General features: G+C 45.4%; 1 protein-coding gene across 8 annotated transcripts in view; it reads right to left on the bottom strand.

Moving 5' to 3' along the window:
• Positions 1–21532, bottom strand: part of LOC146798028 (homeobox protein meis3) — a 128640-nt gene that overhangs the window by 69372 nt on the left and 37736 nt on the right. For all 8 annotated transcript variants that reach the window (XM_085625260.1, XM_085625261.1, XM_085625256.1 and 5 more), the window contains exon 6: positions 18524–18673. In XM_085625260.1, coding sequence (XP_085481386.1) covers positions 18524–18673 — 150 coding nt within the window. The remainder of the gene's footprint in view (positions 1–18523; positions 18674–21532) is intronic.

Genomic DNA, 21532 nt, shown 5'->3' with positions numbered 1-21532 from the left:
AATGATACTCAAGTTTACCAGTCTCAGGAGGATGGAAGTCTCAGTCGACCTAGACAATATTTGAATTAATGGCCTCCCTCTGACTTGAAAAGTCAGATGTGAGTTGCAAAATCGATGGGCCATCCTGCCAGTGTAAACGGGCCAGAAGGGAAACGAAGGCCAGTTTCTTTTGGATATATATATAGAACCTTATTAAAGGTTTCTTTTTTACTGAGCTTAAATAAGTTTATCACATACACCCACCTACATCCAATAAGATCCCTATTTAGAGTTAAGTCGATGCAGTTCCTCAGCCTAAAGGTGGCAGTCCCATCAGCTGTATTAAGAGTGAATGTATGTCAATGACACTCTAAAAACGGAAAAAAGATTATTCCACCCATTGATGAATGCCATGTCCACCAAACTCTAAATAAGGACCCAAGTTTATATATGAGGTGGTCATGACCAGCGTTTGGAGTCTGCCCGAATCGTGAGTTTAAAGTGGGTTACATCACTCTGTGAAAGAGGTGACAGCCAGTAAAGGAAAATCTGGTTAGTCAGTGCCAATCAGTAAATGACAGACAGATCTGTCAAGGACAGTCAGTCAAAGACATGCCATTCAGATAAGTATATACATGGTCCATAATGATTTGTCAGTCAGTAAGGTGCCAGCTAAGCAGTAGCACATGCCAGTTAGTCAAGAACAAACATGGCGGCCAAGGTCACTCTCCGTAGTCAAGGACGTACTCACTAATCAAAGACATTTATGCCAGGTAGGGGGATGCGCCTGTCAGCCAACGGTAGAATAGACAGACAAAGAAGGCTATGCCATGTTGTCACCAAGAGAGCTTTTGATTAAAGATGATCATGTTGGTCAGGGATAAACCTTTCATCTAAGGATAAAAAAAATCCCTCCTGATCATCAATAGACCACTTTGAATGGAGGCTGAACTAATTGTTACGGTTTGTGATAATAATGAGCCAGCCGGTCGAGGCTCAGTGAGTTAGTCATGGATTGGGCAGAGCACAGAATGCAAGTTTAACCTGTTGAAAACACAGGAGCCACTGAAGGGCAGATTGCATAGACAATGATAGGCCGGCTGGTCCTGTATATGGCAGATGGGCAAGAAGTGGTCAATTATTTAACACTGGGTCAATCATCTGGAGAGAGTTATATTGAATGTGACGATCGCTTGTTTGATAGGTCAGAGTTCATATCATATGGCTTTGCCTGAGGAGGACACAGGCGGACGAAAAGCAGAAAATCTGCCATGAAACACTCCACCAAGCTTTCCAAGAATTGCCATTGAAGAGGAAAAAGGAGAGAGTGAAGCACGATGCTCGGAAACTGAAGAGGAGGGAGTCAAATGCAACGGAGAACAGAAAAAGATGAAAAAACAATGAAAGGAAGAGCGGCTTCTTGCTGGAGTTCAGAATTAGCCATTTGGAGGGAGATCTTGCAGCCCAATCCCAGCATAGCCCGCAGGCACATTAAAAATGCAGCAGAGTTGCTATAGGCAAATGAAGCCTGTGCCCGCATTAGTGATTCTGGTGCAGGGGAGAGAGGAGGTGAGGGTCCGCCACGGGAACAACACAGGAGAGGCCGCGCTCATTACGGGCTCGGGGCGCCACGACTGTCAGCCTTAATTATTTCCGAGGGATCCACCACCTCCTTTCAACCCCCCTCCAACACCCCCGATTAATTGTTGAAAGGAAAAGGATGAAATATATTTAAAAATTTAAAAAAAAAATGGATGGCTGCTGCAACAGAGGATCTGAATGCTACAGGAAGGGACGGGGGTCATATAGATACAGGTTCACATCAATCACAGGTCACTCTCATGACTCTCACCTTCATCCAGAGAGAGGGTCGCTCTACGTTATAATTAGAGTACACCAAGGACATCCTGGAATGAACTTGATCAGTATTAAAGAACGTTATATTATTTTTGTGAAATATTGTAGGGTTGCCATATAAAACTCCAATAGAATATTACTTTTGTGACTTCCCAAAAAACGAATATGAGCTCAAATGTTTTTAAAGGAGTTTGGGTCAAATTTGTGGTGTTTGTTCCCATTGCTGATTTTGTGATGGCAAGGTCATGCCTATGTCTCTAGTTGGCCAATCTGACTGCGTTACTCTGGAAATAGATCAAGGTAGACTGATGGATGCAGTCCAAGCAGACTTCAGTAAAGCTAGCCATGTTGGTTCACACGGAGGGCGTTTAATAGACAAGTGATATTTCATCCCCAAGATACCCTTTTGGGTGAACATGCATTTTACGAGTGCATGTTATGTTATGTGAGCTGCATCAATGAAATGGGTTAATACCTGACTGAGGTGGCGGTGGGCTGGCGGGAGTAAATTTAGCTGTAAAAGAGACGGCAACTAGGGGGTCAGGAGGATCAGACCTCAAGCATGAGCTTGTAGGGGCAGTAGACCATCGTTCATGTTATCAAAATAAACACGAATTGTATGCTACAATTGGTACAGTTCGTAAGCCTTCAAAGTCCTAAAGGCTTCTTTATCAGTTGGCCGCCTGATGACAAAGTCTTTGGGATTTTGAAAGCTTATGCGCTGTATGGCATTGTCAGACCACGCTTAGTCCAACGCATGGTATCTTGTCGTGTTTTTGGAGTTTCTGAACTGAACTAACATGACTTCAACCTACCATTTTGTCAGACTTGTCGATGAAACAAAGATCCAGAAAACCAGAGAGGTCGAGAAAATGAGACACACTACATCCAAGGTATGATCCAAGGCAACTGCAAAATCTCTACGCCATAGTCATAAGCCAGCCACTAGAAACCTTAAACAAGACAGCTGATGTCAGATAACCAGCAGTGATAGAAATATGCCCCTAGAAATGAGCCCCCACTCCCGGCCACTCTTAGTAAATCCCAATACAAAGTCTCATCTTGATTTTTCACAAAATGCAGTAATCATCTGTAAATTATACGCCACCTTACATAGTCCTTTAACAACAGCTATTCAAAGAGTGCTGAGGGCAAAATTAATACCATCTCTTAATTACGCACAACAGGCATTCCTAGGGAAATTTGCAAAAGATCTAGAAAAAATTCACTGTACAGCTTATAAAAAGCTATTCCACCTACCAGCTTGTACCAGGAATAACTTGGTTCGATTGGAATTCAACCTCAACCAACAAAAACTGGAAGAGATGGCCTCTTTGAGTAAATATTTTTACCTAACAATGGCGGCACCGGAGAACACAATGAAAGCTGTCCTAAAAAACATCTTCCTAGAATCTGGCAATCCCTGGTCTGACGGTCTCTCCTCCGCCAAAGATCTCCTGCAACTTGCAACAGAGAACTGGGACACCAGGATAGTTAAGTATGCTACTATTAAAAGCATAATAAAAAAACAAGTACGTTTACGTTCCCGAACTTTGGACATGGAGTTCTTGACAACAAGAAGATTTCACGAGTCCCAAAGCCTCCCACATACAGTGCATAATCTCAAACCTCATCTTACGCAGGCCGTGGGGAGACAAGCCCTACATAGGATTTTAGCAGCCAGGCTACATCCTCTCCCCCTTAAAGAACTATACTCCACCGGGTCAGTAAGACCAGTGATCACGGAGTGCCGGCTCTGCAAATACAAACGCGAGTCCTTGGCCCATATCTTGCTTTGTTGCCCGGCCCTGCGTCTAGCTCGCAGAATTTACCTTAGGCCCATTTTATTGCAATTGGGCACTCGTACAGCAAAGGAGGCAGTCCATCGACTTTATACGCTGGACACAGTGAAGCACATGGCTACCTTTGGCAAATTTGTACAAATTACCCGTACAAAATTGATGGACACTCCTCTCTAAGCAACCTGGCAGGCATTTGTACGGTGGCTGTACACTATTTTTTAATACTTGACTGGTTTTATTGAAGCATGTACAAGAAAAATTTTAATATTTGCTGTGCATATAGATTTATACTGTTTTAGATTTTGGATTTTAGACTTCTAGACTTTAATCTGAATGCTTTTCTCTTCTTTTCTATTGTAATGGTTTTGAGTAACCACGCAAATAAAGTTAATTCATTCATTCATTCATTCATTCATTCAATGCAGTAATCATAGATATAAAAATTCAAGATAACTATACCACCAGCAATCAACTAGCACAACAATACCACAAAATTCCCCCTATGCCCTGTTTTACAGCTGACTAAAATGAAGGGCTGAGCAGGGGATTGAAGAGGTCCTAGTGAGAAAAGTACACCATGGTAGAGGCCTTGACAGTGACAGGACAAAGTGGCCAAGCTATTCCACGCGCACACTGGTAAAGACCCACAAGTCTGGGAGGTAGCTTAAGGACCTGGCATGACCCGGAAGTGAATAGTTTTGCCCATATCACCTATAAGAGCACCAATGTGAAGAGAACGGTGGAGTTTGGTCATGCAGCCATTTCCTTCACTGGGCCTAAAGACACTGCTCCCCAAGAATGACTAACTGCCTTACCTAACTGATAAGGGATATGATATTACAGTCTTTGCTGATTGTGTATTTTTTATGTTATGTAGCCCCCTTAATGGTTCACAAGATGGAAGTTACCTGAGGCTCATTCAGTGGTATCTCCTACAATGTAGAATACCAATTTTCTCTCCACGCTGCCCCTTGACTCTCATGATTTATCAGAACATCCCGGCACTCATATTAAACTGCTTGCATTCATAGGCCTACTAGGGGGGCATCCCATGATTTAGACAGAGGTTGAAGATTTCCGGAGAAACATCAGTTAGAAAGGGCATAATTCCATAGTGGAATTAGAGCCATTTAATTAAACGTCTGCACGGATTAATGTACCGTGAGGTATGTAAAATGAATACAGATTCACAATTTTTCCCATCAAGATGGCATAGTGGACCAGTGCTGCCGTTGCAGAGATTTGTGTACAGGTGTGTAATCTTCAAGTACCACCTGTGATTCTCTGCAGAGCTTACTCAGCCTTTCATCCTTCCAAGCACAACAAACTAAATACCACTGAGCTTGATATTAATAAAATATATTATTGATTCTAAGTAACAAGATTGTGGTAAGGGCTGCCAGGTAAAAATGAATAGATATATTTATCCAAATTAAATATCTGCTGGGCATGATATGAGCGCAAAGAAGAGTGTTATATTCGCGATGTGTGCCGTTGATTGGACCAGAGCGTGGCCATGGGACAGACCACTGGTTATGTGGTGGGTTTGCAGTTGGTTTCAAACTCAGGGAAACAAAATAAGATATCATCAGTGAGCAAGAGGAAATTCGATTTTAGTAGAGCTGGACAAGTGGAATTTATGAGCCCAATGCTAAATCAGCTTTTCCACCCACGGTTTATCCAAAATCGGGCTGTCTTCTATCATCAACCACGGGGAGGGGGGTGCCAATGTTTGGCTTGGCCAGAAACTGCTTCAGGACGTACTTGCGAGGTACCCACTGCGAGCAACTTTGTGGTTTGTTTACCGGTTGACTGGCAATTTCTGGTCCTGCCGCCTGGAGGCGCCAGGTCCTGTGGTTTGCTAGGCGAACAGAAACTATGTTACAGGTGTCTCGACACTTCATCACGAGGTGGTGTATGCTGCAGGCACATGGCTACTGATGAGAGAGGTTGAAGCTGCGTGTGTAGGGCATCACTCACATCTGGCCCCATGTCAAGGGGGTTGCTTGATCCTAGTCCTGTTTTTCAGCAAGCACCACTATGGATGCTGGGGTTTGGAGGATCGTCTGTATGGCAGGAGTCCACCTGGCATGGCCCGAATACACAGGTGCCATTAAGGGTGTACACAGTTTAGAACTGCATAACTAACCTGCTGAATCTAGGGTGATTCTAAAGTGACTAGAAAGATTCACCTGGCAAAACTAGGCGACAGTTCAAGACAGATAACAGTCACGATTTTGTGATACATTCTAGAGGCTGCACGCACAGACTCAAAAAATAACTGCGACACTAAAAATAACAAAATGGAAAACTACTAATGTATTAAGCAGTTAAAGAGGTAAATAAAGATACTGAAGAGGGAACCAGGGATTTTGAGAAGGAAGGGATATGGAGACAAGCACTTCGGTAATGTGATCAATGGTGACAACCCGGAGTAAGACACAGGTGAGGCACAGAGACAGAGTGAAGCACAGAGACAAATAAGTCATTTGAGATCCAGGAATAAGATGAAGGAATAGAGATGTAACAGATACGAGAACTCGAAGTAAGACCAGAAAAGGGGAACCAACAAGTAACAGGTACCCGAACCAGGATTATGACCAGAAGAGGACATTATAAGTCACATATTGGAGATCCAGGAAAAAATAGAAGATAAGAAAATTCAAGTAAGATATACCTTTACCAGGATAATGGTCAGTCAGCAGAGCACACAAAAGTAACAAAAAAGATGCCTAGGAAAAAAAAAATAGCAGAGGGAATGTAACAGGTAAACCAGGAAATCACGAGTAGACAAGAACAGACAAGTAACAGATAAGAGTGCCTGGATTGATGGCTGCAGAGATGCACACAAGTAACAGACAAGAGAGCTAGGAAATAAGATTATCAGAGAAGAATAGCCAATTGACAGATAGGGAAACCTGGAATAAAATCAACAGAGATTAACAGATAGGTATCAGACACATGAACGCTGTGTAGGAGCAGCAGACAAGAGCTGACAAGTAGCAATTCAGAACAACCGGAACCAAGTCCAGAACAGCAAACTGACCACTTAAGGTATGGGACAACCAGGGTTAATACCAGCAGAGGAATATCTGTGTGAAAGATACGAGAACCAGGAAGAAGCACCAGGAATATACGCAAGAGCCAAGATAGACACTAAACTTCATGTATGCATAGTATCCAAGTTCCAGGAGTAGGCTTTCATTTGACAACATCTTGCTTTCTGGGAGTTGGAGTCTTGGTTTGTGTGAGAAGTTGGCCTGGTATATGCTGTTCACTAGTTCTAGTGACCACCTTGTACCATGCCAAGCAACCCTTATGGTGTGGTTGTAAGTCAACCTTTTTGGACTAGCTGCCCTAGTGGTAGCGTAGGCTAAGCAGTCTTTGAGGCTAAACTCGTGATGCGTGTTAAGCAAGCTGTTTTACCAATAGTAACCCCCTTTTATACCAATGAAAGGACACCACACAGATATATATTCAAAATATATATGTATTTATTTCTCAAAGTAACCCCTAGTCTCTTTATGAGCACAGGAGCACCAATCGTCAAACAAGATTATCACAGAATACACAGAAGTTGCACTTTATATGGATAGGCCCTGGTGGCCACTCGAACCATATACTAAAATAGTGGTATAAGTACCACGAACAGAAAAGGGAAAAGGCCTAGGGCCTCTAGAATCGCTGGGCCTACAAGGAGCTAACTTCAGTTAGTGACCAGGAGGTCCACGGGTGGCGTGTGCAGAGCAAATAGTCACACGCGTGCTCCCATAGGTTTCAATGGGTGCGTAAAAAGTACAAAGTTACTGCAAAAGGGAATCTTCCGGATGACCTAGGAACTTAAGATTTGGAACACAGGCACTAGAGATGTAATACTACACTTGGGCACAGGAGTGCCAGCTTTACCTCACCCACAGGAAGCGGGTGCATAGGCCTCGAAGTGCGTCGGGTTTCTTCTATCGGTTCCGGGGGGCCTGTAGACAAACGTGCTGCAGGCGGTCGGTCGGGAAGAGATGCAGTGGATCCAAGAGTGGATCGGAGATGTTGAAGACCTGTAAGCAGAGGGGACAGTGTTCACAGTCACTAGCCAGTGACCAGCGTGGCACCAGGTGGGTACCAGGCGATGTCGGGTGCAAACAGGAAGGAAGGTGTAGCTTGACTCTGCAGCCACGTGGTCCCTGAAGGTCGACGACGTCCAGGAGTCGAGTCACGAGCTGTCCCACGCAGGCTCTCGCTGTCGGCGGTGTCGGCGACTTGATCGAAGCAAACAAGCCTTGGCAAAAGCAATTGTTGTGGGCAAGGAGATAAGCTGATGGCTCTGACCAGCAAGGTCAGAGGAACTGCTCCTTTGGAGGGGAGCAAGGGCCAGTCTGGAGCAACCAGACCAGCGGTGTTTGTCGTAGATTTCGTCGCCAAGATGGCCACTAGCCAGCGGGCCAGCAACCGGTTAGGCGCGTCGAGTGGCAAAATGCAGAAGGGCCCCACGCAGATCGTGGAGATGCTGGAGGGCTCACCTTTGGGGCAGATGCTGCTCGAGGGTTGGGCTTCTCAGGACCCAAAGCACAACTTGGAGGGAGCCTCGATTGTTGCACTGGTCAGCTTGTCGTAGTCGTTTCAAGATGGCTGGCTCCACGTGTCTCGGTGCCTCCACGGGTCTCCTCTTTGCAGGGACTGTGGATCGGGCGGTGAGAGGTCTGGAGGTCCAGGTCTTGTCAGTCTCTGGGCTCGGGCTCCGGCGGGAGGCGGCGGCAAAGCAGACGTTGATTCGCTGGATGGTGCTTGCGTTAGCAAGGTGGTCACTCCCTGACCACAGGGGAGATTGGCTTCAGTCCTCTGTGCAGCAGAGCGTCGAAGTTCCCGTCTTCTTCTTAGTTTTAAGTTGATTCCAGGATGTCTGAAGTCTTAGGACACAGCTCCTACCTTTAAGCGGATTCTAGGGGCCGGACTACCTGCTAGGTCCCTCCCTATGGGTGGGACCAGGAAGGGGGGTGGTTACACCCCCAATCCTTTGTCCAGCTCGCCCCAGGCCCGGGACTGGTGTGCCCCAGGACCGGTTTGAACTGGCATATGCACCGAGGCTCCTTGTGAGCCACAGGCATGTCTGGTTTCTTTCAAGCCCTACCTGACCAATACACAAAATCCTGTCTGGGGTGGTGCACGCACCTCCCCTGGCAGGAAACCCTTTGTCCACACCTCCCAAGCTGGAAGGACTCCCAGCAGCAGGAGGGCAGACTTGTGTCTGTGGTGGCAGCATCCATTTTGTGGAGCTGAGGCTATGTCTGATTTTACCCGGGTTTCAGGTACTGTACATGTCGTGTCCCTCTAGAAGGGTGGAATGCTAACCCCGTCGCCAGAATTGGCGAGGGGTTAGTATTCCAATTCGTATGACACCTTACTCGACATGTTTTGATAAAGCCAAACCAAAGATAGCATTTAACCGCGAGGTTCATAATGCACTTAAGAGTATATGGTATGACGATATCTGGAAACAGTAGAAGGAAGTTGTTCCGACCACTGCAGACAGGCTCAGCTCATGCCAGAGCACCATCTCACATGGAACCAAGCACTCTGCCTTCAGGATTGTTAAGGCCTGCCATAGGAGTGACTTATAGGTTACCAGGTGTCCCATTTAAGGTTAGGTATAGGTATACTACACCTAAGTAAGAGGTGATTACACCAACTTACCCCAGCTGAGTGATCAGCCAGTTGTGTCAAATTGTTAGGCCAAGCCTGGGGTGGCATAATACATGCTGCAGCCCTTGGCAGGCCTTGGGTACACCAATGCCCTGGGTACCTAGTGTACACTGGTACAGGGGCTGACAGGGTGATCCAACCAATTGGGTATGTACCTAGGGTACATGGAGTCCATTTTACAGAGAGAGCAGATAGCCTGAGAGCCTGAATGGCAGGATCTCAGGCCAACTAAGTCGAAAAACCAGCTAGACACTAGGCAAAAATTTGGGGGTAACCATAGTCAGATATCCACCTTCCTACAGTTTGCTTTCATTAAACTAATTAACCAAGCACACATTACTGCAAAGATGGATGTCAGAAAAGCTTGGCAATGGAAATAGCCAAGAAAATGGCAGCAGAAGAACGAACGGACAGCATGCCAGGTAGCTGGTAGTCTGAGTGCAGTGCAAAGGCTCTGGCTTGAAGCCTGCGGGCCCTGGAGAGGGTGTGCAAGTCACCTCTTATCTTATTGGAAAACTTTTACTAGCCCTTTTGTTTTCCAGGTACTAATGAAAAACTGTTGGCCCAGTTTGCAGTTGGAAGACTGTGATATCTTCTTATAACGTGTATTTGTAAAGCACACGTAACCCAAGGGTATCTTGGCGCTGAATAACAGATGTTTATTGTTATTCAACGGTACTCATTTTATCACCCTCAGAAGGATGAATGGACCCGCCAGGATTTAAACCTGTGACCATGAGGTCGAACACAAGCCTCTACAGTGGCTGCATTAGTCCACTAAGCTACCAGACCCAGCATATGAGAGGTAGGTTAAGTAGTGGGAAGGGAACACTGAAAGACAGCAGCAAGGAATAGGTCAGTGTTATGTATATTACAAGACAGGTCTGAGACCAGCGAACAACATTGGTGATAAAAAGGCCAAGAGAAACAAGCGAGGTACCAAAGAACACAAAGAAGGGAAACCACAGCGAACAGCTAAAAAATGGAAACTAGTGAAAAAGAGAACTGAGAATGCGAGCCACGAAAATACGCATACAACGAGAATGCAGCACAACAGGCTTGGTGATGTGTCGCACTCTATACATTTTCAAAGTAAAAAAATAAACAACGAAGAGCAGAATACACTTGCAAAGAACAACATAGCATGAAAGAGAAAAAGGGAAGTGGAAATGCATAAGCAGAATAAATTAAGGCAAATAAAGGGAGACAAAGAGAGAAGAGATGGAAACTTAAAAACAAATTTGGAGAAACAGTAAGAGACAGTGAAAGACTAAACGACAGAGAGTAAGATAAGTGTCTTTTCTTTTTGCATTTCTTGAGATTTGAAATCCCTTCACAGAGAAGTGCAATGCTTCCTAAGAAGTGAATACATAAGGTGAGGGTTGGATGTGTGTGTATTAAACAGTATGATACCTGTTTTTTGGGGGGACTGGGAAGAAAAACATAAGAGAAATGAGAGAGAGAGAGGTGGGAGGGACATAAGAGATGAGCAGAGAGAGGGAGAGAAAGGTGGGAGGGCCGTAAGATGATGAGAGAGAGAGGTGGGAGGGACATAAGAGATGAGGAGAGAGAGAGAGAGAGAGAGGGGGGGGAGAGAGGGAGAGAGAGGTGGGAGGGACATAAGAGATGAGGAGGGAAGAGGCAAAAGAATGGGTGAATGATAGAAGCAGACCGCAGGAGAACAGCAGAGACACACACAGAAGCAGAGACAGAAAAAGAGTACTGGTGGTAGGGGAGTTAGAAAGAAGCAGAGAGACAGATGGGGCACGTGACAGGCAGAAAGAAGGGACTGACGCTCGAGTGCTGGTTCTACTCAGGGCCGTAATTGCCCCCAGATGCCGCTCTCTGGCGAGAGGTGGGCAGGGAGCGGGAGTGTTGGGGCAGTCTGCCTTTAATCTTCAGCAAATCTTTCCAATTCACACGTAACTCTCTCTTATTACTGCAGCCCCTGCTCCTCGGCGCGGGGAGAGGCCTTTCAGATACCGAGCCTCTGCTGGGGCTGCCAGCGCCAGGATTCCAGCTCAATCTCTTCCAGACCTCAGCAATTTTCTGCAAATTGGAAAAAAGCGCTGCTCCTTCCCCCTCTCCTTTCTCCTCCACATAATCTTCTTTCGCTCCTTCCTTGCTCTCCGTGACATACTTATCTGTGTCTTCTTTTACTTCTTCCACCCTCCAACATGCCATTCTTTACTCCTCCGACCACACAGACATGCCATTCTACGTGCCCTCCTCAATTCTCCACCATTCCCTTCTGTATCTCCTGCACCCAACCTGATATGGCATTCTACATGGCCTCTTTCACCCTCTAATATACCATTCTTTAACTCTTCCACCTACCAACAAACCATCGTTTACCCCCTCCACCCAACCTGATATTGCATTCTACATGCCCTCTTCCACCCTCAAATATACCATTCTTTAACTCTTGCACCCACCAACATACCATTGTTTACCCCTTCCACCCAACCTGATATGGCATTCTACATGCTCTCTTCCACCCTCTAATATATCATAACTCTTCCACCCACCAACATACCATTGTTTACACCTTCCACCCAACCTGATATGGCATTCTACATGCCCTCTTCCACCCTCTAATATACAATTCTTTAACTCTTCCACCCACCAACATACCATTCTTTACCCCTCCACACACTCTGACATGCCATTCTACCTGCTCCCTTCCACCCTCCAACATAACATTGTTTACCCCTTCCACCCACCCTGACATGTCATTCTACATGCCCTCTTCCACCCTCCAATATACCATTCTTTATCTCCTCCACCCACTCTGATATGGCATTTTATTTGCCGCCTTCCAACATACCATTTTTTTCTCTTCCACCCATCCTGACATGCCATTTTATATGCCCTCTTCCAACCCCCAACATACCATTTTGTACCTCCTCCCCACTCTGACATGCCACCACTGTACATGCACTCTTCCACCCTCAAACATGCCATTCTTTACCCTTCTACCCACTCTGACATGCCTTCCACTCTGTGACTTATCCTTCCCTGTGTCTACCTCACCCTCTCTTAGGCTTTTCTACATCTCCACTTTCCCTCTTGCGACCACAGGATGACTTTCAACATATACATCATATTTTCTCTAATGATCAAAACAATAGCATGAGTTTTATAGAGCGATCCATGCTGCGTTTGGTTGATCCCTGCATCCGGCACCCCCCATTGATATCTCGTTTCTTTCCAACATAGCCTCCATATTCCCTCTTTTCTCACCTTTCTCTCTGCCATAAACTTCAGTCATCTCCATCTGCCCCTTTTAACTTTAACATACTACACCTCATCTATCCCATTTAATGTACTCCTTCATTTTACTTCCTTCCTTGCTGTTGCACCTGCTTTCCACCTCTTTTTGTGCAGGCACGCCATTCGATGAAGCTTCGTTCAACTCTAATTTCTCCCAAAAAGACTGTTGCATATATCACCCTATTTACTTTTTTTCTATTCTTCTTCCCCACTCTTGTTACTTTTATTTTGCTCTTTTTTTAGCAGAATTTTTAAACCAAATGATTCATTCTTTTCTTTACAGTCCATTTTTCACTTGATCTTTCCTTATGTTTCAAATTCTGTCTTTTGATGTAGTCTGTTTTTCATTTTCCCTATTTTGGTCCTTGTGTATTGTTTTTTAAATATGTTTAATATTTATTAGGAGCCTTTGACAGAACAGCTAACCTTGAAGTTGTTTAAACTCTACAGAATCAGGACTCAGGTGCCACACCCAACCCTCAGCTTACTCAGACCTTGCCAGTGTAATCATACGAATTTTGTGGGCCCCGGGAAAGACATTTTGGGGCCCTGGTAGAGAACACATTTGAATTGTTTCAGCCACTTCCTGCTAATTCAAGCCCACGCAATGCCAAACAATACTAAATGATATGTTAAACTTTAATAGGGTCACACAAAAACAGCTACAATATGTCTTGCACATGAACCCACAAATCCTTTAGATGACACTTGGTAGAGAGATAGAGTCAGAAGTAGAGGTGCTCAGATAGAGAGAGTGGCTTACCTAGAGAAATGAATTGACCGAGATCAAACTGAGAGAAAGTTAAAGTTCTCCGGGGCCCCTTGGGCAGTGGTGGCCCAGGGAAACTGCACATTTTGCCCATGCCTTAAAACGTCTCTAGACCTTGCTGGCTTTAACCCCACTCAGCAGAACTGCCTCTTGGTGTATATAGGCTGGACAGTCGTAGGCCTCACACAGCTTCACTGCACCCTGGGTAACAGAGGAGACTGTGTAGGATCAGTTCTCACACAACAAGACTTATTCTTTGGGAATCGTAGATTGCATTATACTTAGACCTCACAAATCCGTGCTAACCATTAGGATGCAAGCTTCGGTCACACCCAGCAAACCCATACTTTGGGTTACTCTTATCTTACAAATTCTGGCCATAATCAACAGATTTACCCTTAGGGTCACCCAGATCTTCTATGCACAGGCCTAAGGCAGCTGGACCCTAGGCTCAGCGATTTCACAATATGTTAGTTACACATAAATATAACAAACTTTCATAGCAGGCATCAGCCGCATCCTATAGGCTGAGGCTGAAATCAACAGTGCTGGTTCTGAAGCCACAAATACTTTACCATCTCCCACCCTTGTCAGCAGTTCTCATTCTGAGGTTAGACATATCTTACAGGATAACACCCTGATCAGCAGTACTTTCTCAGAGATTACACCGATCTTACAGTCTCAGGCCATGGTCAGGAGTTCTCAATCTGAGTTTACATAGATCTCACAGGATTGAATCACGGTAACAGGCAGTGCTCACTCGGCGGTCTCACAGGTCTTACTGGTGCAGGCCATATTCAGCAGTACTAAATCTGAGGTCACACAGATGATACACGCTCAGGCCATAGTGAGCAGTTCTCACTCTGAGGTCATACTGATCTTACAGGCTCAGACCATAGTCAGAAGTACTCACTCTGAGGTCACACAGATCTTAAAGCCTCATGCCATAGTCAGATATACTCACTCTAAGGTCACACAGATCTTACAGGCACAGGTCATAGAGCCCGGACCCCCTAGAATGCCCCCCGCCCCAAACTCATAAAATCCCACAATCAAAACTTGCTAATCCAAGAGTGTGGGTAAAAAACGGCCATGTTTAATAACAATCAAATACATAAACATGACAAAATGCAGTTATAAAATTCACACTTACAAATTCAATATTTACACTTTAATAACTACGATCTTAATCACAGATCATAACCACCGGTTATGCAATATTTACTTGCTCCAGCACCAAGGGGCCCTCTGGCTCACATCTCCTAAACTGAGAACCACGCAAGGCGCAACCCACCTGCGTCCTTGAGGAGTGAGCCCCAGCCCTCTAGTCCTTGTCCGCCATTCATGGGGCCCACCCCTCTACCACCAGGCTGCCAAGGAGGCCCATAGGGAATTACCAGGGGCCGCAGCCCCATGCCCTAGATAGTGACCTGGTGCCCTTGCCTCCCCAGCCAGTGTTCCCCATTCTCCCTGCGGAGAGCTTACCGTCTCTCCCCTCAGTGCTGGCCTAGGGAGTATGTAAAACCCCGTAAGATCCTGGGGCCTGGCGCGGGAGAAAGAGGACGTTCCAGGTGGACCTCAGGCCTAAATAGCCCCCCCTGGCTCCACCCCTCCCCGTGCCTGCTAAAGCCGGAAATACGTCACGGCTGACCCGGAAGTAATTAATATGACCGGTAGCCAATCTGGCTACACGGCCGGACTATGGGGGTGTGATGTGGGTCCCGGGAGCCGGGCCATAAGGGCGGGCTCATTGAATGTCACGCTTTTCATAGTTATGTTATGTTATCAAGATTTCTAAAGCGCACTGTTACCCTGAGGTGTCCTGGCGCTATGCGCTATCTGCCCAAGCGAGGCTGAATAAAAGCATTAGAAAAACAAATTCAAGAAAAGAGCCAAGTCTTCAGACCCTTTCTGAAAGGAAGAAGTCCAGGGGAGTTTCTGATGTGAAAAGGGAGGCCATTCCAGGCCTTGGCGGCACAGTGGCAGAAGCTTCTACCACCCCAACTAAGTTTGTGAAAGCGGGGAAGAACAGCAAGTCAGAACTACTCACTCTGAAGTCACACAGATCTTACAGGCTCAGGCCATAGTCAGCAGCACTCATTCTGAGCTCACACAGCTCTTACAGGCCCAGGCCATAGTCAGCTATACTCACTCTGAGGTCACACAGATCTTACAGGCTAAGGCCATAGTCAGCTGTACTCACTCTGAGTTCAAACAGATCTTACAGGCTCAGGCCATAGTCAGCAGTCCTCACTCTGAGGTCATGCAGATCTTACAGGCTCTGGCCATAGTGAGCTGTACTCACTCTGCAGTCACACAGATCTTACAGGCTCACGCCATAGTCATCGTACTCTATCTGAGTTTACACAGATGTTACAGGCTCAGGCCATAGTCAGCTGTACTCATTCTGAGGTCACACAGATCTTATAGGCTCAGCCCATTGTCAGCCATCCTCACTCTGAGGTCACACAGAGCTTGCAGGCTCAAGCCATAGTCATCGTACTCTGAGTTTACTCAGATCTTATAGGCTCCGGCCTTGTACATGTGAGCCAACTTCCAAGTGAATCGAGCGCAGAGCATATGTGGCCTCTCCCTTTGGTCTCAGGGTTACTGAGGGAAGCGGCCTGAGGTAGCTGATCACACTCTCTCTCGCCCGCATTACTATTATAAGTTGACTTTTTGCAAATTGAAGAAGCCCAACACAAATAATCTTATTTAAAAATCCATTGTCCTTAAGGATGTCATCTCCCGGAAAGGCTTATCAGATTCATTCATGATTCTCTGCCAGAGCCAGGTCTTGGCAGCCCCGGCCGAGGCCTCAAGAACTCAGAGGTCAGAATCTTTACAGTTTCTCAGCTCTTCATCCGCTTCATCCTCTATTTCCTAATTGTTAATCGCTGTCATTTAAGAGAGCACGAGAGCAGAGAGCGCCACAGCAGGGCGATGAAGGGCAGGATTAAAGCACAAGCATGCTTTTCATGTCCTCCTAGCAGGATTGTACTTGAGACTGTGCCCTTCAGAGCAGACATCACTTTCCGTCATACAGAATAGACATCACTGTGCTACCTGCATTAGACACCACTGCTCTGTCCTGCAGAGCACCTGTCCCCATTGTATCCCACAGCAGAGACATCGCCATGTTGTCCTATTGCACAAACATCACCATTCTGTGCCTCCAGCACTGACAACACCATGCTTTCCTACAGTACAGGAAGAATTGTTCTACCCACAAGAGACAGCACTACACCATCCAACAGACCAGACATCCTAATTCAACCACAAAGTACAGACATCATTGTTCTTCACACATCAGACACCGCTAGCATATCTCACACAACAGACACCGGCATTGTATCCAACAGCACAGATAACACCATTCTGTCCTACAGCACAGGAATCCTTATTCTACCTACATCAGACACCACTAGCCGATCTCACGGAACATATATACTCAATCTATCCTGACAAATAGACATAAATGTGCTACCCACTATAGGCCATCTTACCACACAGACATCAATGATCGACCCTGCAGCAGACATCAATAGTTAATTCCCTAAAACATGTATAATTATTCTGTTCATCACATTAGACAGCATGGTTCTACTCACAGCATACACCACTAGTGAGTCTAAACGTAAAGATAGAGCTATCATGCCCTACATGACCTCCCCAGTGCAGACCCCAATGTTCAGGCCTAGAGTAGGCACTGCTTGTATATTGTACATATTGAACAGGGAGAGGTGTGGCGCAGCAGCCAGAGCGGCTGGCTCAAGAGCGCGGGGTACACGGTTGGACAGCCGCTCCAGAGCGCGGGGTTCACGGTTCGATCACCGGTGGCAGCTCAGCTCAGCATCATGTGACTCTGGGCAATAGCTCACTTAATCTCCCCGACAGCCCCAAGCACCTTGAAACCTTAAAGGGTGATATGTTCACGCTTTATAAATATGGAATGATATTATTACATGAAATACATCACTGTTGTGCCTTACAGAAGACATCACTGTGCAGTCCCAGCGCACATATATCATGTTTACGTTTTACAGCACAGCGATTGCTGCTCTAATCGACATCACAGGTGTATCAGACAGCAGACCCCACCAGTCTATGCTACTGAGCAGACATCATCATTGTAATCCACAACAGAAATCACTTTAGAAACCCGTAGCAGTCACAAGTGTGCTATCCCACTGCACAGACATTACATATCTCTATCCTCCAGTACACATGGTGATCCCTTTTACAGCACAAATACAGTTACTCTATACAAAGGCCATGGAAGTTGTGTTTTCTGCAGCTGAGGCCTCTGTTGCATAATAGATTTACCTCACTTGCAGAAAAATCCTGCAGCATAATTTGCAGATTAAAAACAACAATGTGTTTCTAGTTCAAGCAGATCTAATGTTACTCAGAACAAAGTATGGCACACAATTGTCAGGCCCTCAGCAAAGTGTAATTGGTCACTCTTGAGTTGCTTTAGTGCTATTCATAGGCGTTAAACTGTACTTGCGAAGTGAAACCTTTACCCAGACAGTACTAATCTGTGTTAAAAAGGCAAAGTAGTGAAATAATACAGCAATAGAATGTGATTCTGCATCATGCCGCATAATACACTTTTTCTTGCTGGGTAATTTAGCCAACCGTGACACTTACTTTGGTCTTTCAATGCCAGATGATTCAAGTGTCTCTGACTATACCCCAGCACAATTACTGACACCCTCTTCTATGGCTCAGACACGTGTACAATGTGCAGTGGCACGTACATTGGGCTTTATAACACAGCACATACACAATTAGGCTACGATTCTGCATACGGCATTGTATTCTACCCAACATACATTGCAGGCGCCATTACACTAGGATACTGCCCAGAAAACAGCTCTCTATCATACAGTAGAGATGTAATATATGCAAAGACATCACCATTCCATTTGCTTTAGGAGTGTTAGAATACTCCTGAAATAAGTTATTCTCACCTATCTTCCTAAAGGATGCTCTATTGACAGTATGTTTACAATTCATAGTGAATCCGCCTCTGATAGCCAAACAATAATTATCAGGAGACATAAATAAAATAAACAATGCCAGTGCAGAATAACTGAGGAGTAGAGTGGCCATGGGCAAGGGAAAGAGGGAAGGAGCCTCTTACCTGGTCTGAGAGACTAGTGCAGGAGCCTGTGAAATCCTCCAGGTCAGACTTGGATCCTCCGTCCCGGTCGTCAATCACCAAATCGATTGGCATCTTTCCCTTTAAGCACGTGATGTAGCGATGACAGAAGTTATCGCACAAGTCGTGAACCTGTAGAGGCAGGATGTGAAGGCAGAGAGGATGGGAGTAGGAGATGTGGGAACGACAGCAGAAGAAGGGGGTGAGAAGGAAAGAAAGGTGGTGAGGGTGCAAGAAAGGAGGAAGTTTAGGAAGGAATGGAAGAAATGATTAGAGGAAGGATACATAGGCGGAGGGAAGAGGGCAAGTAAAAGAGGTGGAGAAGCAGGAACAGACAAGTAAAGGGAGGGACATGGGGAGGAGGAGAGTAATGAAGGAAGGAGGTTGGGTTGAGTGAGCACGCAAGCCAGAAAAGAAGCGGAGGGGGAAGGACAGAGGAAGAGATGATGTGAGAAAGGAAGAGTGTGAAAATACAAAAATAACGGAGAGGGAAGTGAGCGGAGATACAGGAAATGAAGAATAGAAGGAGTGAATGAGAAATGTTCAGCAAGAAAGAAAGATTTCAAAGAACAAGAAAACAAATTAAAATATATTCTGAGTAGTTCTGCTTCATTGCGCACTGTAGCGTCACTGTGGTCTGCTAACAATTTTATGTAGCAGCATTGCAAACGTAATGCACACCACGGCAAGTGGTACAGGAATGGTTGTTTTTTTTCAACTCTCCCAACCTCCTACTGGTTGATCCTTTACATCTCCCCAGTCATTCAAACCCGCTCTCTGCTAAAGATCAGCTGTAATCTGGAATATCGAGTCACAAACCAAAATATCGAGGCGTGGGGTAAAAAGAGAGAGGTATAGATTTACCATTCTTATCTCCACAGCCACGTACTTTGAAGACATATACATCCTCAGGGCACATATATGTGGAGTTAGGTATAGAAAATCCATTCACACTTACATGTTGATGTTTGGTTCCCCTACTGAATGATCCTTTACATCTCCCCAGTCATTCAAACCCGCTCTCTGCTAAAGATCAGCTGTAATCTGGAATATCGAGTCACAAACCAAAATATCGAGGCGTTGAGTAAAAAGAGAGAGGTATAGATTTACTATTCTTATCTCCACAGCCACGTACTTTGAAGACATATACATCCTCAGGGCACATATATGTGGAGTTAGGTATAGAAAATCCATTCACACTTACATGTTGATTGTTGGTTCTCAATATTTTGGTCACGATATTGTGACCACTCGGTATTCCTTCTGCGCTATTCCGAACCCACACCCAAAAGATCAGAGAGTTCAAGGACTGTGATTTAAGATTAGAGGGATGCGTATAAATACCATAATTATGCACTTAGAGAGTCAGTGTAATATATAGATAGAACTACTTTTGGCGCTTGCATAGGGATATCAAACAAATGTCTTACATTCGCTGACAAAATTTTACATGAAAGAATGTTATGGTTAAATCTCAGTATTAAAAATCTCTAATTTGCCCAGTTATGGTCACTACCAAGCCCATAACACTCCCACAGAGCAACCACTAAGCATATATTTGGGATATTTCAAGGTAGGAGTATGGCATAGCCAAAAGTAATTATTTGAACTAAATGTTAATGCTTAGATTCAACCATACATTTCTAAAAACGTATTAACAAACATTCGTTTATCTGAAAAAGAAAGAATTTTTGTTTTCAATTACCATGCATGTACCAACCACTCTTGATAACCAGGCGGTGAGACCCTGTGCTACTTTCATCTTTAAATTGCACATGCATAACTCAGGAGGCATCACATGTCTTAACCTGAGGTCCCCTTTTGAGGTCGAGACAGGCCAGATAGCCCTTGAAACAACCATTTTCCCGGCGCATCCTTTGATCAATATGCATAAAACTTTCCAAGAACAAATTCGGGTACATTGTTACTTTCTTGGCACCGCTTCACAGTTAATAGCTACGCGAAACACGTTTCTATTCCCTGTGCCGAGCCGGCCGGCCCCTGCTTGAAACTTTAAGCCCCGCATTCACTTCCGGGTGGAGCTTTATCAGGCGGTCCGTCAGACTCGGCAGGGCAGCGTACCTGCGAGGGGTGCGTTTCTCACGGCCCCGATAGCCCCTCCCCGCGCCTCCTATGCCTTTCTTCTCACAAACTATGTAACAGTATCAATCCGCAAACCTTTCTTCTCGCCTAGAGCCCCCATATTAACAAAGAGAACCCCCTCCCGCCTTCGCCTCCAGGCCCTCTCTCCCACACACATAACTACCCCATACTGCTGTCAGTAATCACTTTGAGTCCCAGCAGGCAGATGGCGGGAATCAAAGGGTTAATTACCACATTAACAAGGGGATTATCTGGTTAAAAACCGCCTGGGCTGTTGTTGCCATAATAGGCTCATTACCTTATCAAACCAGGGGAGATTCTGAAGGGAAGTCCTTTTGTGGGCCCCCCTCAAAGCCCCCCAAAGCCAGGCACTGCCGTGGAAAGAGCCACGCAGCAGATCTACCTGGTAAAGGCCGGGCAATAAAACTGAAAGTTCCTGAAGAAAGATCGGTGTAAAGATGCCACTCAACCGAGCTGCACTTAAATCCTGTGTTTCCCTCTTAAATATTTTCATTTTTGGGAGATAAAACCCACGCTGGAGACAGGTTCTTCCAGGGCTCGTTGTATTTGATCTTAAGATAGCCCGATGGGTTAATCCCCCTCCTGCTGAGGTCTCAGTTGAACATAAGGGTCATGAGTTCGGATCCCCGCAGGATCAAGCCGACCTTTAATCTTTATGAGATCAATGAGTATCAGTGTGTTTGGGTAATAATCTGTTATTTACATGACTCCAACGCTGCATGCCTGAGGCTGAAAGCAGTAGGTACATACTGCATAAACATTTAAAAATGTCTTACACGGAAGGCTCTGGTTATGTGTTCATAATGCGAACACTTTCTGAGGGACAATCACAAAAAAGTTGTTTGGATTTGGTTGTATACATCTATT

The sequence above is a fragment of the Triturus cristatus genome, chromosome 9 (assembly GCF_964204655.1).
Source record: "Triturus cristatus chromosome 9, aTriCri1.1, whole genome shotgun sequence".
Taxonomy (NCBI): domain Eukaryota; kingdom Metazoa; phylum Chordata; class Amphibia; order Caudata; family Salamandridae; genus Triturus; species Triturus cristatus.
The sequence above is the reverse complement of the archived record's forward strand: the minus strand, read 5'-3'. Positions and strand labels throughout refer to the sequence as shown.